At 38.6% G+C, this 13,887-nt stretch overlaps 2 protein-coding genes and 1 long non-coding RNA gene across 3 annotated transcripts; all 3 read right to left on the reverse strand.

Moving 5' to 3' along the window:
• Positions 1-1,046: 1,046 nt before the first annotated feature.
• LOC121755373 lies at positions 1,047-7,854 on the reverse strand. The gene is made up of 3 exons (XR_006040715.1): positions 7,247-7,854; positions 3,578-3,862; positions 1,047-1,842 (listed from the first exon to the last, which is right to left on the reverse strand). It is a non-coding gene; the product is annotated as an uncharacterized LOC121755373 (long non-coding RNA).
• Positions 5,142-7,253, reverse strand: LOC121755292. Its single transcript, XM_042150594.1, has one exon. It carries the CDS (start codon positions 6,986-6,988, stop codon positions 5,264-5,266), a length of 1,725 nt encoding a protein of 574 aa, XP_042006528.1. The 5' UTR covers positions 6,989-7,253; the 3' UTR covers positions 5,142-5,263.
• An 827-nt stretch (positions 7,855-8,681) lies between the features above and the next one.
• LOC121755315 (thylakoidal processing peptidase 1, chloroplastic-like) lies at positions 8,682-12,019 on the reverse strand. The gene is made up of 6 exons (XM_042150626.1): positions 10,962-12,019; positions 10,165-10,230; positions 9,996-10,064; positions 9,834-9,920; positions 9,678-9,745; positions 8,682-9,422 (listed from the first exon to the last, which is right to left on the reverse strand). Exons 1-6 carry the CDS (start codon positions 11,721-11,723, stop codon positions 9,305-9,307), a joined length of 1,170 nt encoding a protein of 389 aa, XP_042006560.1. The 5' UTR covers positions 11,724-12,019; the 3' UTR covers positions 8,682-9,304.
• Positions 12,020-13,887: the final 1,868 nt, after the last annotated feature.

A 13,887-nucleotide genomic window follows, 5' to 3' on the forward strand; every position in this document is an offset into this window, starting at 1 on the left:
GTTGCCGATCTGAGAGTAGAGCTTGATGCCGACCTAATAGCAGAGCTTGATTGGTTGGCTTTTGCCGAGCTGTAGGCTGAGGCCGAACTCTTACTGAGACCGAACTGCTTTGGTTGCCGATCTGAGAGCTTGGTGCCGACTTGAGAGCAGAGCTTGATTGGTTGGCTTTTACCGAGCTGTAGGCTGAGGCCGAACTCTTTGGTAATGCCGAACTCATACTCTTCCTTGGGCTTTGGGCTGATGGGCCGTCACTGCTGTTGGGCTTGTTTAGTCCGTACCCCATCAGGAATCAACCGAAAAGTAATGATCCTTTTATCCCCTACAAGGCTACAACTTTACAAGTTCAGATTTTGGGGTCTCTCCCTAATTTTCAATAAGTAGTAGTACTATTTTGGTACTTCTAAATTCGTAAAATAAAAAAGTGAATCGAATAAATATTTGAATTAATGGAATATTATGCTAACAATTGCGGTATCTTTTCGTTATCCAAATTTACTCTTTAAGTTTTGGAGTGAATATAGTACTATTAAAATACTTGGTGAAAGGATAAAAAAATAGTTACAATTACAAAGATAAACATGATGAGTAAAAATAGTTACTGAAAGGACTGTTTTGCCTTTAATTAGTGAAAATTCAGTACAAACTCACGACCTAACCCTATCCTTTGTCATGAAGTGACCCAACTCACAATTTCAACAATAAGTTTAGTTGTGAATTGCTGTATTTTAGGGTAATTCACGATCAAAATAAGCAGTGAAAAAAATAATACTCTTTCATCCATGTCGATGGGTTGGGAAAATAATTACTACAAGAAGATATAACGTCGAGCAATTATATACTTCCTCCGTCCCAATTAAATTGGCCCCAATTTCTTTTTTTTCATTCGTCCCTAATTAATTTACACACGCATTAATATACTCCGTAACGAATTCAAGTTGTGAGTTGAAGTAAATCACGCAGCAATTTACAAGACAGATGATCCTCATTAGATATCACTAATTTCGACACAACAGAAAATTAAAACAAAACAATTTTTTGACATCATCTCAGGCAACTTCTATGTATTAAGTGCAAAAATAAATCTTTTAGTTACACGAGTAAATCCATTGTTTCCTTCTAAGATTTCATGTCACAATCTCACTACAGGTTTGTGCACAACACTACGCCTTACATGATCAACGTTACGATACACAAAGGTACAAGGAAAGGCTCCAACCTGTTGAGCTATACACAAGCTTTCCTACCATTTCACGTCGAGAGTCAACGACTCGGGAGGGAGAAGCAGAGGGGGCAACTCGGTGAACGAGAGATTCGATGATAAACTACCCCAAGGAAATGAATCGGTATTAAGAGGCCAGACCTTTTTGATCACCAGGGGCTTCAGAACCTCACCTTCGATTCTTGCTGCAACTTCAAACAGCACGAGTTCAGTAGCAGGCCTCGTTCGCCACTCAGCTAGCGTGCTCCAGTAAGAATCGTTAGTTCTGATATTTCTTCTCAGTTCCAAAGGGAAGCGCGATACATGGGAAATGCGCTGATTCTGACCTTTAGAGACCCCATAGCAGCCGAATTTGGATCGTCGGTCTCATTCAGGAAGCTCTTCAATCCTCTTTTTAACAACACGATTCTAGTGCCTAGAGAATTAGGGATATGCACAGATCTCTCGTAGTTTCGTCTCACATAACACCTCTCTGGCAACAATTTTATCACATCTTTACAACGAGAAGAAGTTCGAATAAGTGAACCTGGTCTTCCGCTTCTATAGGAAACCACGGATGGCGAACCTTGAATACGTATTGGAAGTAATCTCGTGCATAGAGCAGGCCCACATCACTCCATCTCCTATAACGGAACATACCATAAAGAAATTGATAGTTGGAAGGATGGAATAAGGAAATTTCTAATTTATAAGACAATTAACCCAGCAAACAAAAAGCAATACATAAAATTGGACGTGAATTCCTAGCAGTGCTTCTGCATTCTACAAAACAGCACCATACTAAGGCTATAATATGGAAGGAAGTGTCTCAGTGAACTGTGGTCTACAAGATTAACTTATGTTCATCCCTTCAAAACTAACAACTGACAATCAGGTAGAGGTTGGTATAGCTCCATTTGAAACAGAGACCCTTGGCCTTAAGGTCCAAACATTAGACTTGAGATAACTAGAATGTACGAGAGCGTAATTCATTAACCATAGGGTGCCTCTGCCCTAGAGAATTAGAGCAGAAGAGAACCAAAAACGTGGTTGAACCAACAAAGTTAATTTACTAGCTGAAAGGATAACAGAAGATTGGTCCCCTGCCTAACTGATGAACACCATGTTCTCCTTACAGGAGGCGGATTGTGTTGTACTGAATTCACCGTGTGATTTTATGAGCCAAAGTCATGGCATCAAAATATTTTGTGCCATTAGTAGAAAAGATATGGAAAGGAACGTATTCACGCAACATGTTGAGAAACACCCCGAAGCAACATAACACATAAAGATGCACCGTATGGGGCAAGCATAAATTCTCCATGGTTTGTACCCATATTGGCATGGCAACTCATAAGTCAATCTCTTGACATCACCCCTTGCACCCAATGAATGTGGCCACCTGGGTAAAGTTCAACTATTGTGGCTTCATCCATATATTATGTTAGCCCCAGGACATCAAAGAACACCGACTCCACTTCACTAAACCAAATGGTTTTAAAACAGGGGTTAATTGCCTCTAACTGGGCTCTCTTCTCAAAATTAAAATTTGATATTATAACTCATTTATAAGGAAAAACCTTAGGACCGATTACTCATTTAATGTGAGCAAAACAGACTCAGAGGCTTTTCACCTCAGTAAACCTTGTGCAATGACCAGACAAAACCCAAAAGATCAACATATTACCCGACCTGCATGTAGCATCACTGAAACACAACTCAGTTTTAGGGAACTCAGTATACAGAACCATATAGCAAAGAGGGCCTTGCACTCACGTTTTGCTCCTCAGGAAACAGACAATCAGCAACATGTGATAACTGATAATTTTAGGAAGGAAATAAGGAAGGTATTTCATGGACTAAGAAGAAGATTGTATCTGAAGTCTGAACATTAATAGCCTAGAGCAATATTTGATTGTACAGAGGAAGGTTTTGCAGCAATGCAAAATGGATACTCTTGTCTTCACCATGCTTCAAGAAAGTTCATCATGGTGGCCTTTACTCACACTTAGATATACCTTCAAATCGATATACTAGTACTCAAAAGGATCTAATGATTAAATACAAACCAAAAAATAACACTCTTCAAGCAATAATAATAAGGTTTCTTCTACTACCCCCATATTTGGGATACTGATATTTGATCCAGTTATTGTGTTGCATACTTAGCCTACATAACTTAAGAGCATCTGCTTCATCTTCATGTCTAGTTCCTTTTTTCCTTCATTAAGCTCAATTCTAATCCATTAATTACAAATGTCAAAAAATACTTTATTCATTAATTAGCAAACTGCGACTGAAGATCCAAGTCACTTTAAAAATGTAGAGTCTACGTACAGGTTCGAAAGATCACAAAAAAGAGAGGGAAAGTAGACATACCGGAAATGTAAGGGACAACCGATCATCTTCTCCTACGACCATTAACTCCAAAGGGCCTTCAACTTTAAAGCTATCATTTACAGCCGTGGAACCAATTCTCCTAGCCAGTGCCTCAAAGTTTGATGTCCCATCATGCATCTTAAGGGCAACTTCAATCTTCCCAACACGAACCCGAAAGTCATATCGTTGCACTGTCTTGTATTTAGCTTTCTTTACATCCAATTATGAAACCCAAAAATCCTCCAAAGCCCATTTCTCTTTTTTAGAAATCGAATCCAAAACACCCTGAATCAGATCCCAAAAACAACAAAAAAATATGAAGATAACAGTGATTTGATAACCACTCATAGCTAAGCTCAATCACACTGCCAGAAAACAAGTCCCACTGACTAAACATACACACGAGATTTCTCCTCTAACATAAATTTTGGCATAATTTATGATCAAATACTTCAACACCCACAAAGTAGCAAACACAGATTTGTGATATACAACTTCTAACCACTCTACCATTTGAAAACCTTTCTATAATTAAAAAATAAATGAAGACCAACAAAACAGGAGAAAATCAGATCCGTGGGGGAGTATACAACTAGAATAACGAAAATGTACCCACTTTGTTAATTGTTCCATATATGGGAACGCGTTTCATTAAGTAAAAACGCCAACTGTGATGGCGTGTTACACTTTACACTTTAAAGTGTAACATGCCCATGAGGTTGGCGTGTTTAAATAAAAAACGCCTTCCGTGTTGGCGTGTTTATCAAATTAGAAACGCTGATAGGTTTGGCGTGTTTAAAGAAGAGACGCCAACGGCTCTGGCGTGTTTTAATTGAAAAACGCCAACACGGGTCGCGTGTTTATACAGACTGATATGGGGCTGAACGCATAAATGCAACTGCAACAGCTAGAAAAGCTCATGGTAGAAGGGCGAAAGCAGCCAGGCGAGCAATCCCAATGAGGCGAAGAAGGGAGCTAGTAAACGCGTTCCAAGATCAGATCTTCGCTGTGATGGATGTGCAGAGAAAAACAAGGATCTAACTGCTGTAAGTCGCGTAAGTTCGCATAAAGAAAGGGTGGAAGCATGGAGGTGAGATTTGAGGAATCATGCATTTGGCTGATTGTTGAAGATATTTTTATACTCTAGATAACCATTTTTATTTTGATTTCTTTCTTGGATGAAGATAAACATTACCATTATTTGCAATGTGATAGTGATTTTAAAGTACATGATTCATCTATTGCTTTACTTGATTCTTGGAATTTTTGCTTCCATCAGTTGTTCTTTATGCTGGCAAACTTAAAGACCTTGCATGTTATTTAAAACTTATAAGTAACTATATACTAATGAAGCAAAAAATATACACATTCAACTAAATATTCAAGGCCAATAACCATAGCTTGGCTGGTGAACTGGGTCTGATAGAAACTCTACACATCTAACCAAACAGCATGAAAATGGCTAAAAAGTGAGGCGTTTTCAACGTAACCAAGCAAGCCCTTAGAAGTGTGAACTTTTTCCCTCAATATTTTAAAAATTGGTAACCCAACTTTACAATAAACAGAAACACAATTCATCACCAGAGCAAACTCAATTCATTGGAAATAATTGATTACATCAGACAACACAGTTGAACCTCAACCTTGAACAAATGTTTTTACAATTACATTCCAATGGCCAAAACCTCATTTCTCTCTACCAACTTCCCCTTCCAATATGGCATGTCTGGTAAGAACAATCTCCTTAACAAGATTTCTGTAAGTAAAAGGTCTAACAGCTGCGCGTAAAAACAAACCCGGTGGAACCCTGCTCTTCTTCACCTTCTTCCTATACGGCCCATAACCAAGCCGCTTCCATTCTTCCTGGCTTACTTTAGCCCTTTTACCTCGCATTTCTAGCTCATCTCCCTCTTCTCTTTCCTTCTTTTGTATCCCCATATCCTCGTAATACTTCTCCGTTGCATCTATACTTTTCTCTACAAGTTTCTCCATAGCCTCATTGCTTCTCAGAGCCTTCTTGAACTCCTCTTCCCAATACTTATCATCTTCCTCTGGTTCATATTCTTGAATTCCTAATACTTCATCCCCAGCATCTTTTACATCAAGAATCACATCATCCGGATCCTCCTCCTCATCATCATCATCAACATTCCTCTCCTCATCGTTCCCCTCGTCCTCAACCCAATCTATAAAATCACCCCCAACCTTCTTTCTACCATCATCATCATCATCAGGAGCGTCACAACCCAACTCCATTTCCTCCAACTTTGCCTTCCACTCTTTCGTATACGGATGCAGGAGCAGCATTGGATGATTTCCCAGCAAGAACTCCAAGCACTTGGACTTGTCATCATCGCTCAACTTCTCATATGCGTTAGTCACATCATCCACAAAAGCTTTCGGACTGATCCTCACAATCTTACACAACCCTCCAAAATACGTACACATCTCCACACTGCCATCATCCCTCACCAGCTCACACATGTAGTCCTTCTCGGTCTCTGGGTCAAGCAACGGCACCAGAGGCTGGAAAAAGTCATCTTGTGGCTCGAACCTGCACTGGTAAACTGGCCTCTTGACATATATAATGTCGGGCCTCATCCAAGCAGCACATTGCGTGATCATAGCGCGCGCCTTGTTCCCGAGCCTTCCCATCAACGTCCACTTATCCAACCTCTGATCCCCTGCTTCAAGAGCTACCTCACACACCAATGTCCACTGCTGCCATGGCAAATCAGAGACTCTCCATTTCGGATGCCTCACAAACACCCAAAAGTACCTCTTTTTCCTGCCCTTATCCATGGCGTCCAATCTCCTCTGAAACTCCCTCGCCATGTCATGTTGCTCAATCTTCTCCCACTCCTCCTGATCCCTGACCTCGCCAATCATCGTCACTCGCTCGTCGGAAAAGTCGCCGCGAATGGGGTCGCCCAATACGATCCCACGCCAGGAGTAGGGCCCGAATTCGCCATATTTATACCAATCGTACGGGTGCTTCAAATTAGGGTCGTCCTTGTCCATGAACCTCACCAACCTATCATACCCCAAACCAATCATCTGGAGCTCCTCCTCCGAAAAATTATCCGGGTAGTTCTTGTGGGGATTTTTCAATCGGTAAAATAGGCTCTCCGCCATTTTCTTGCTTCTCCGGCGAGCATTCCGCTTGGACTCCCGGAGGAGATCCGCGCCGCCGTCGATGCTTCCTCCAGACTTTCCTTTGCTCCGTCCGGCGAAAGTGCGGAAGTCCAGGCGGTGGGTGGCATTTTGGGCGGGTAATTTGGGGATAATTTGGCAGTGAAGTTTGAGTTTGATAGGCTTATGGGAGGCGGGAAGGAGAGGGTGGAAAGGGAAGGGGATAAGATTAGGGTTTAGGGTTTTAGAGAAAGAGAAAGAGAGGCTTTGAGGATGCATTTGGGAGATGAAATAATCGAGCAAAACAAGAAAACTACACAATGGCCTCACAATGGCCTCAAGTACTAGGTGTGAAGCAGAGAGAAGTGAGTGATGGTGGCCGACTGGCCGGCGACGACCGATTTATTGCGGCGGTAACAAATGACGGAGAGAGATAGTGAGTGATATAGATAGAATTGCAGACTGTGTGATATCAACGGAGAAGAAGAGAAAACTCATGGAAGAGAAGGTAGAATGAGAAAAGATAAGTATACTAACCGAAAAGTATATGAAATACGGAGAAGAATAGCACCGATTGATGGAGAGAGGGCGAAATCACGGAGAAGATGGCGATTTCACAGAGAATGGGCGCTGTGTGGATATGGAGCGATGTGGAGAAGGTCTGCGTTTCGCGATTTGGGGGAGCGTTTGCTGATATATTGTTCTGGTTAAACACGCCACTCTCATTGGCGTTTTTCATCTGCTTAAACGCGCATTTTTCATTTAAAAACGCCTCTTTTCATTTAAACACGGCCGTGAATTTCGGATAGAGGTAGTGGGAAATTTTGAAAGGCGCGATTGCCGAGTGTATCAACACAAGGGAAAGGGAAATTGTCGGCAAAAATAGCGTCGAATTTGGGGCAATCATCGAATTATTGTGTGGGCCGTAACTGAATGTCGATTGAGAAATTATACAGTGTTGAGTGATGAAAGATGATGGCTGGCGACTGTGGCGACGACGGTGAATTGATCTGCCGCCGGGGAATTTTATTTATTTAACAATTTTGGTTTTTTTTAGTAGAATTATGTGAGTGGCTTACGCAAACAGCTTATTTCAATCCATTAAAAATATCACTCCGTCAGCAACAGCTATTATGATAATTAAATTCAACCGCAGGTATTATCGATTTGTAACTAAGTGAAGAGTTTGTTAATCAAAATGAGAAATTAATTATACCTACTGCATATCTACGTCATATTTAACGATTTATTTGTCAAAAAAGTGTGTCAAAATCATTTGAAAACTATCAACAAATAAAAACGTTTATATTATTTCACACATAACATCATTATGTTGGTATTTACTTGAAATGGTCCATACTTAATTTAAATGATAAAGTATTGTTTCATCCATTAATGATTCGACTAATTATGAGACTTTAAGCTTCGACCGACTTTTGGCATATGCCATGAATGATCAACGTTTATATTGTATTTACACGGTAAAGTTCGAAAAAATTGTTATTGACATTTTTATTTTACACTTTTCATAAAAATCAAATTTCTATTGATCCATCTTTTCTATAATTTTAAATTAATAAAATAATAAATTAAGATTTGATTTTTTTATCAAAATTGTAAAATTAAAATACCAATAATAATTTTTAATAATAGTACATTAAAATCAAACTAAACACATAAAATAAAACAACAATAAACATGAATTAATGAACCGTAGCATATTATTTCTGTGATTATATTCGTATTATTGGTGCACTTGATTATGCTTTTTCCCTCAAGGACTCTGGTGGGAAAGATGAATTAGTTTTTTTCCACTCAATTAAATTATGTTAGGATGAATGGTTTTTTGTTTCCCTTCCCCCCTGCTCTTTGTATTCTCCAAAATCAAAGCATTTAACTGCTATTCAAATAGTTAAAGATAAAGTTTCAATTTCCTGCCAAACATATAAATTAGAATGTAGAAATTTTAAGGTTAAAATGGAAACTCAAAATATGATTTTTTTTTCCTTTTTCATATAATAGCACACGATAGATGGATCGGTTACTGCCGTACACCTTCTACAAAGTAACTCGAAAGGTCAGCAGTCGAAACAATAACTTATAACGAGTATAGGCTTGTTTTAGCAGAAAAACTCTGGGATTCACCTCCATCCATCTAAATACCTGGCTGCCCCAGTCAACCTGATGACTTTATCTGTGAATGCATCCGCAGATGCAACACCCAACACCATCACAGAATCCATCATTCGTGAGTCGACTGGCACCATCATTAATGGCTGTGCTTTCAGCATTTGTAGCACGGGGGTGCCTCAACATATACAGAGTTTGATCCATTAGATTCAAATTCTTCACCACATGAAACTTGAATAAATTACATAACGAACCCAAAACCAGCCATATGAGGCTGCTGGAGGCAGTGGTGGCGTGGCAGAGGATTCCACTATCCGTCTTATAGACAATACACGAACATATTGAAGGAAATCAGAATTCCTGTTGGTGGCCAAATAAGCCCAGAAGGGCTGCAGAGTGGAAGAATCGGATTTGATGAAAGAATCAAGGTCAAAACTATTAACCAAAAAGCCAGGAGGTCAAGTGTCATGAGAATGCCAGGGTGCTTTGCTGGTATGTCGAATACAGAGTGTCCGACACTTTTGAAGGAGGCCAATATCGGAAGACTGATCTACCGACAATGTTCTCAATAGGCAGTGGACCCCTGCAATACAAAAACATTGGAACTCAGGCTCCATACACCTCCAAACATGTTCATGATAGCAATGAAGTGTAAACAAAAAGAGACCATCAATACAAGTTTTATTGCTTTCAACCTAGCTCCATTCTCTTACCATTAAGAGTTCTTATGTTGATAGATCACAAAGAAACCAATAAACAGAGAAACTACAGAATAAATAAAGAATATCCTTCAGGCCTAAAGCAAGCATGTAAAACATAATGACAAAGAGTTGCTTACCAGTTGTGAGAGTCAAAACTATTGTTACGGTTGTCTCCCAAGACAAATACATATCCTTCTGGCACAAACTATAAAAACAAAATGATGGGTTAGTTTTCTTCTTGCTATAATAGCATGATCAAGATACTCGAACTGGGACCAAGCACAAATTATTACCACTGGCTCCAACTCATAATCAATTGGCTCCAAAATGTAATCCTCAATCTGGGCTACACCGTTGACTATCAATTTTCCATCACGAACCTGCACAAGGAAAATATTTAGATACGCCACAGACTTTGAGATGAGCAATTTCAAGAACCAATAAGCATTTCTTACTTCCACGCAGTCCCCAGCTTTTGCTACAATTCTTTTAATAAACACATCAGATGTACTGAAACCATATTCCTGCAAAGAAAAGTAAAACGTTTACATATCAACTCTATGGTATAACATGACTCTAAGTGACTAATGACTCTGATAATTATACAAAAATTAAAAAAATTACCTGAAGAAATGGAGCCTTAAAAATCACAATTTCTGAGACATTTGGCTTCTTGAAAATATAAGAAACCTGTAAACACAATATAAAAGAGTCAAGACTAGCACAGTCAACATTCAAATCACACAGTATCAACAGTGTTTTCTCAGAGAGATAGATAGAGAAACAACAAATGTTCTAGTAATCACAGTCCAATCTATCCACTAGCTATTAAAATTCAGGTACAAAATTTGCAATAACAAGAGAGCAACTTTATTTATAAGAAAAACTCACAGTTTGTATAGTTTGGCTGGTATTTTCAACCCTTGTAAGGGTGAAAGACAAGGTAAATCCCCATCCCTCAGCTCAAAGAAAATGGGAGTGTGGTCTATTTTTTGAAATTAATCAATATAGGGACATTCATTATTCAAGAATGACAGTATATGTGATTGAATGTATTTAACTCTAACACAAGGATTTCTGCAAACCTAGATATGAATCAAGCAAATTATCTCCAATTGTAGAAATGATGAATTAGTTTAGGATACAAACTACAAAGTGTCCATTCCATCTTGGAAAACAACGGATTAGCATTACCATATATACTACTTTTATCTATCTAGATTACTCAATGATAATCGCTCCTCAATAGCGCAACATTTTAACATCTATTTTTCCAATAAGATAATTACAGCCGGAGCAAAATAACAGGATCATTCTGCCATAGCATGTAAAGCCTTCTTCACTTAGACTCACATTCAAAACATTTCCTAAAAATAAATATATCAATTAGAACTAAAAACCCACCATCAAAGAAAGCATACCTTCTCAGCTAGAATCCTGTCGCCCACATCAAGTGTCGGGTACATAGACATCGACGGGATCGACCTGGGCTCGGCCAAAGTCGATTTGAACAGAATGCTAACGCTTACAGCAGTGAAAGCCGCCTTAGCATCCTCGGAGCTGAAGCAAAAATTCATCAATTTCAGAATCCAACGGTTGCTATCACGACCTTTGCTGCTCTGGTGCATAGCCTTCACGGTGCTTGAACCACCGCTCTTCCCCATAGCCAGTGCCTCTGAACACTTGCTTTCAACGACACTAACACTACCACTCTTGGATGATCCTTTTCTAACAACGGCGCGATTACCGCTAGCAACGGCCGTTCCACCTCTATCCACCTCCGACGTAGCGAGCTCGTTACAGGGCAGCCACTTAGATCCAGGCAAAAACGGGAGAATCGCCGACGTCTTAAGCATAGAAACGCCCAAAACCCCAACGTCAGAAGAAACCCCAGCCGATTGCTTCATCAGAGACACCAAACCACCAACCACAGGAGACCGGGTGCTTTCACCGAGCAATTCCTGTGCAAGCATAGAGTGAAACGGCGTCGTTCGGGTGGGGCGATCAGGGGGCCGGCGGATGTCGGGGTAGCTGCAACTGGGCTTCTGCGACGGCGTGTGCTGGAAGACCCGGGATCGGGTGGCGCAGTCGAGGAAGAATCGGGAGACGGCGCATTTCCCGGGGGCGGCGGAGAGGTTTGAGGCGACGGTGGCCGAGTAGGCCACGGTGAACCGGAGAGCCATGGTGACGAATTGTAAGAAAGTGACGAGGAAGAAGATGAAAATTTCGGGATTTGGGATGAGGAAGGGTGTGCGAGAGAGCTCTAGCAGGTAGACAATGACATCGTGAACGAAATCAGTGAGAAATCGGGAGAAGGGAGGGGGAATTGAAGAAGGAGGCTAAATCAGTGGGGCAGGGAGGAGACTGAGGGGTTGGGAGTGAGCAGTGAGGGAAAGCGGAACCCTATCGACGGCGGCGATAGGGCCGAGGAGAGGAGAGAGCGCAAGGCGGCTTATAGTTTGGCAGATAGATGAAGAAATGGGAAATTTTCAAAGAGTTGAAAATGAATTTGGGGGTTTAATATTCAACGTGAGAGGGTGCTGTGGTTCCATTATTGCCCTTCAATTCCTAACTTATTACGGAAAATACCGTAAAACACTAAAACAGGAAATGTGTATAGATATTGAGTATGTGCTTATTTACGAGGTCATGAGTGAGTATGGTCAAAATTTTAGTAATTAATATACTAGAATTTTAGTTATTTTGTGAAATTTTTAACTCGCTAACTCTGTTACACATTGTTTAATGTACGTTTTGGTTCGGAGAACATTATTTTGGACGATCTAAAGTGGTTACTACGTACATTATACAAATCCTCAATTGCTAAAGTCACAAAATGTTAAAATAAAAATGCCTAATAGCTATAATAAATTTATTTCTAGTATTTCCCTTCTTTTGGCTATTAGGTCGATATTTTACAATATGGGCAATATAATTATGAAATTAGGAATTACTGAAATAAATTTTTTGTAACTTGGGGAAGATCATTTATTGATTCCATCTTGATTATGCACATCTCTTGGTCGTTCTAGTTTATTTGGTATGTGTAAATCTATACATATATAAAAGTTGAGTTTTGGGACCTTTTGAATAAAAATTTTGAGCAATGGAGGTAAATGCAATTAAGAAAAACTATTAAATCTTTCAATTGAACTCCTTAAATTTCGGTAAGCATAATTTTAAATTCATCCGGCAGTTTCTATCTTTAAATATAAATTATGAATTAATTGTCATAATTATCCCCTCTCTTGGGTTGTAATGATCGTTCATCTCCTATCAGGGTTCAGAGCCTCTATTATAAGCATTTTCTTGAAATAAATTATTTGATATTCAGGTATACCAATGTTATACCATCATAATTAAATTGTGAGCCTCTAATTAGATGGTGATTGCCATCATGATTAAATATGAGTTAAATATCAATGTCATTTTAAATATTTATAAATTTACAGTAAAAATTTAAATATTTATAAATTTTGTGCAATACATTCAATATTAGGAACTTTATTTCTATCAAATAGTCAAATTTAAAAAACCGCCTCATCAATTTTTCTTTATATACATATAAATGTAATCATGATACCATTAAAATCAAGTTAATTAGTAAATATAATTATTATTTATTATCAGGTAAAAGCAATATGATGCTATTCTATTTATTATAGAAATTAAATATTTTGACTGTCAAATTATTGTTGATTTAATTTTCTGTATGTTTTTTAAACATGGTGGATCGAGTTAATGGCCATCACTCATAGTTAATTAGTATATATAATTATCAATTATTATTAGCACCGAAAGAATATGATGCCACTGATCATAGAAATTGAATATTTTTTTATCAAATTATTAATGACTTAACTTTATGTATATTTTTTACATTACAAGATATTGGGGGAATAATTTATGTGTCTTTATGAAGCCTTAAACACCAATTAATTTTTCATATTTAAGGTGCAAATTTATAGGTTTTGAATTTGGGAAGTTAAAAACGTTTTTTTTTCTTATAAAGTGAAAGGTTTTGAAAGAGGCTTATATTTTTTACTATAAATATATGACATTTGGTAGTTTGCAATCCACATGTTCTTACCTTTTTCCACTATATTCTTCCCTAAACTTTCTGCAGATTTCTAATCCGGATTTAGGTATTGTTCCAATTCTGCATCATTGTTGTTTCAACATAAATTTAGTTTTTAACATGATGATTTTTTTTCATTCGTGTATTAATAATGTTTGCTTTGAACCCTCAATTCATTCCCTAAATTATTTTGTGATTGGACTTGTTTTTCTCCAGTGATCTATTCATATGATTTGTTGCATCCTAAATTCACAATATCACCTCTAATT

The sequence above is a fragment of the Salvia splendens genome, chromosome 11, assembly GCF_004379255.2.
Source record: "Salvia splendens isolate huo1 chromosome 11, SspV2, whole genome shotgun sequence".
Lineage (NCBI taxonomy): Eukaryota > Viridiplantae > Streptophyta > Magnoliopsida > Lamiales > Lamiaceae > Salvia > Salvia splendens.

Coding starts and splice junctions, on each gene's coding strand:
- LOC121755292 (XM_042150594.1), bottom strand. CDS start 6,988: ATGCATCCTCAAAGCCTCTCTTTCTCTTTCTCTAAAACCCTAAACCCT.
- LOC121755315 (XM_042150626.1), bottom strand. CDS start 11,723: ATGGCTCTCCGGTTCACCGTGGCCTACTCGGCCACCGTCGCCTCAAAC. Junction 10,231..10,961: donor ACAGGATTCTAGCTGAGAAG/GTATGCTTTCTT, acceptor TTGTGTTTACAG/GTTTCTTATATTTTCAAGAA. Junction 9,746..9,833: donor ATTATGAGTTGGAGCCAGTG/GTAATAATTTGT, acceptor TTGTTTTTATAG/TTTGTGCCAGAAGGATATGT.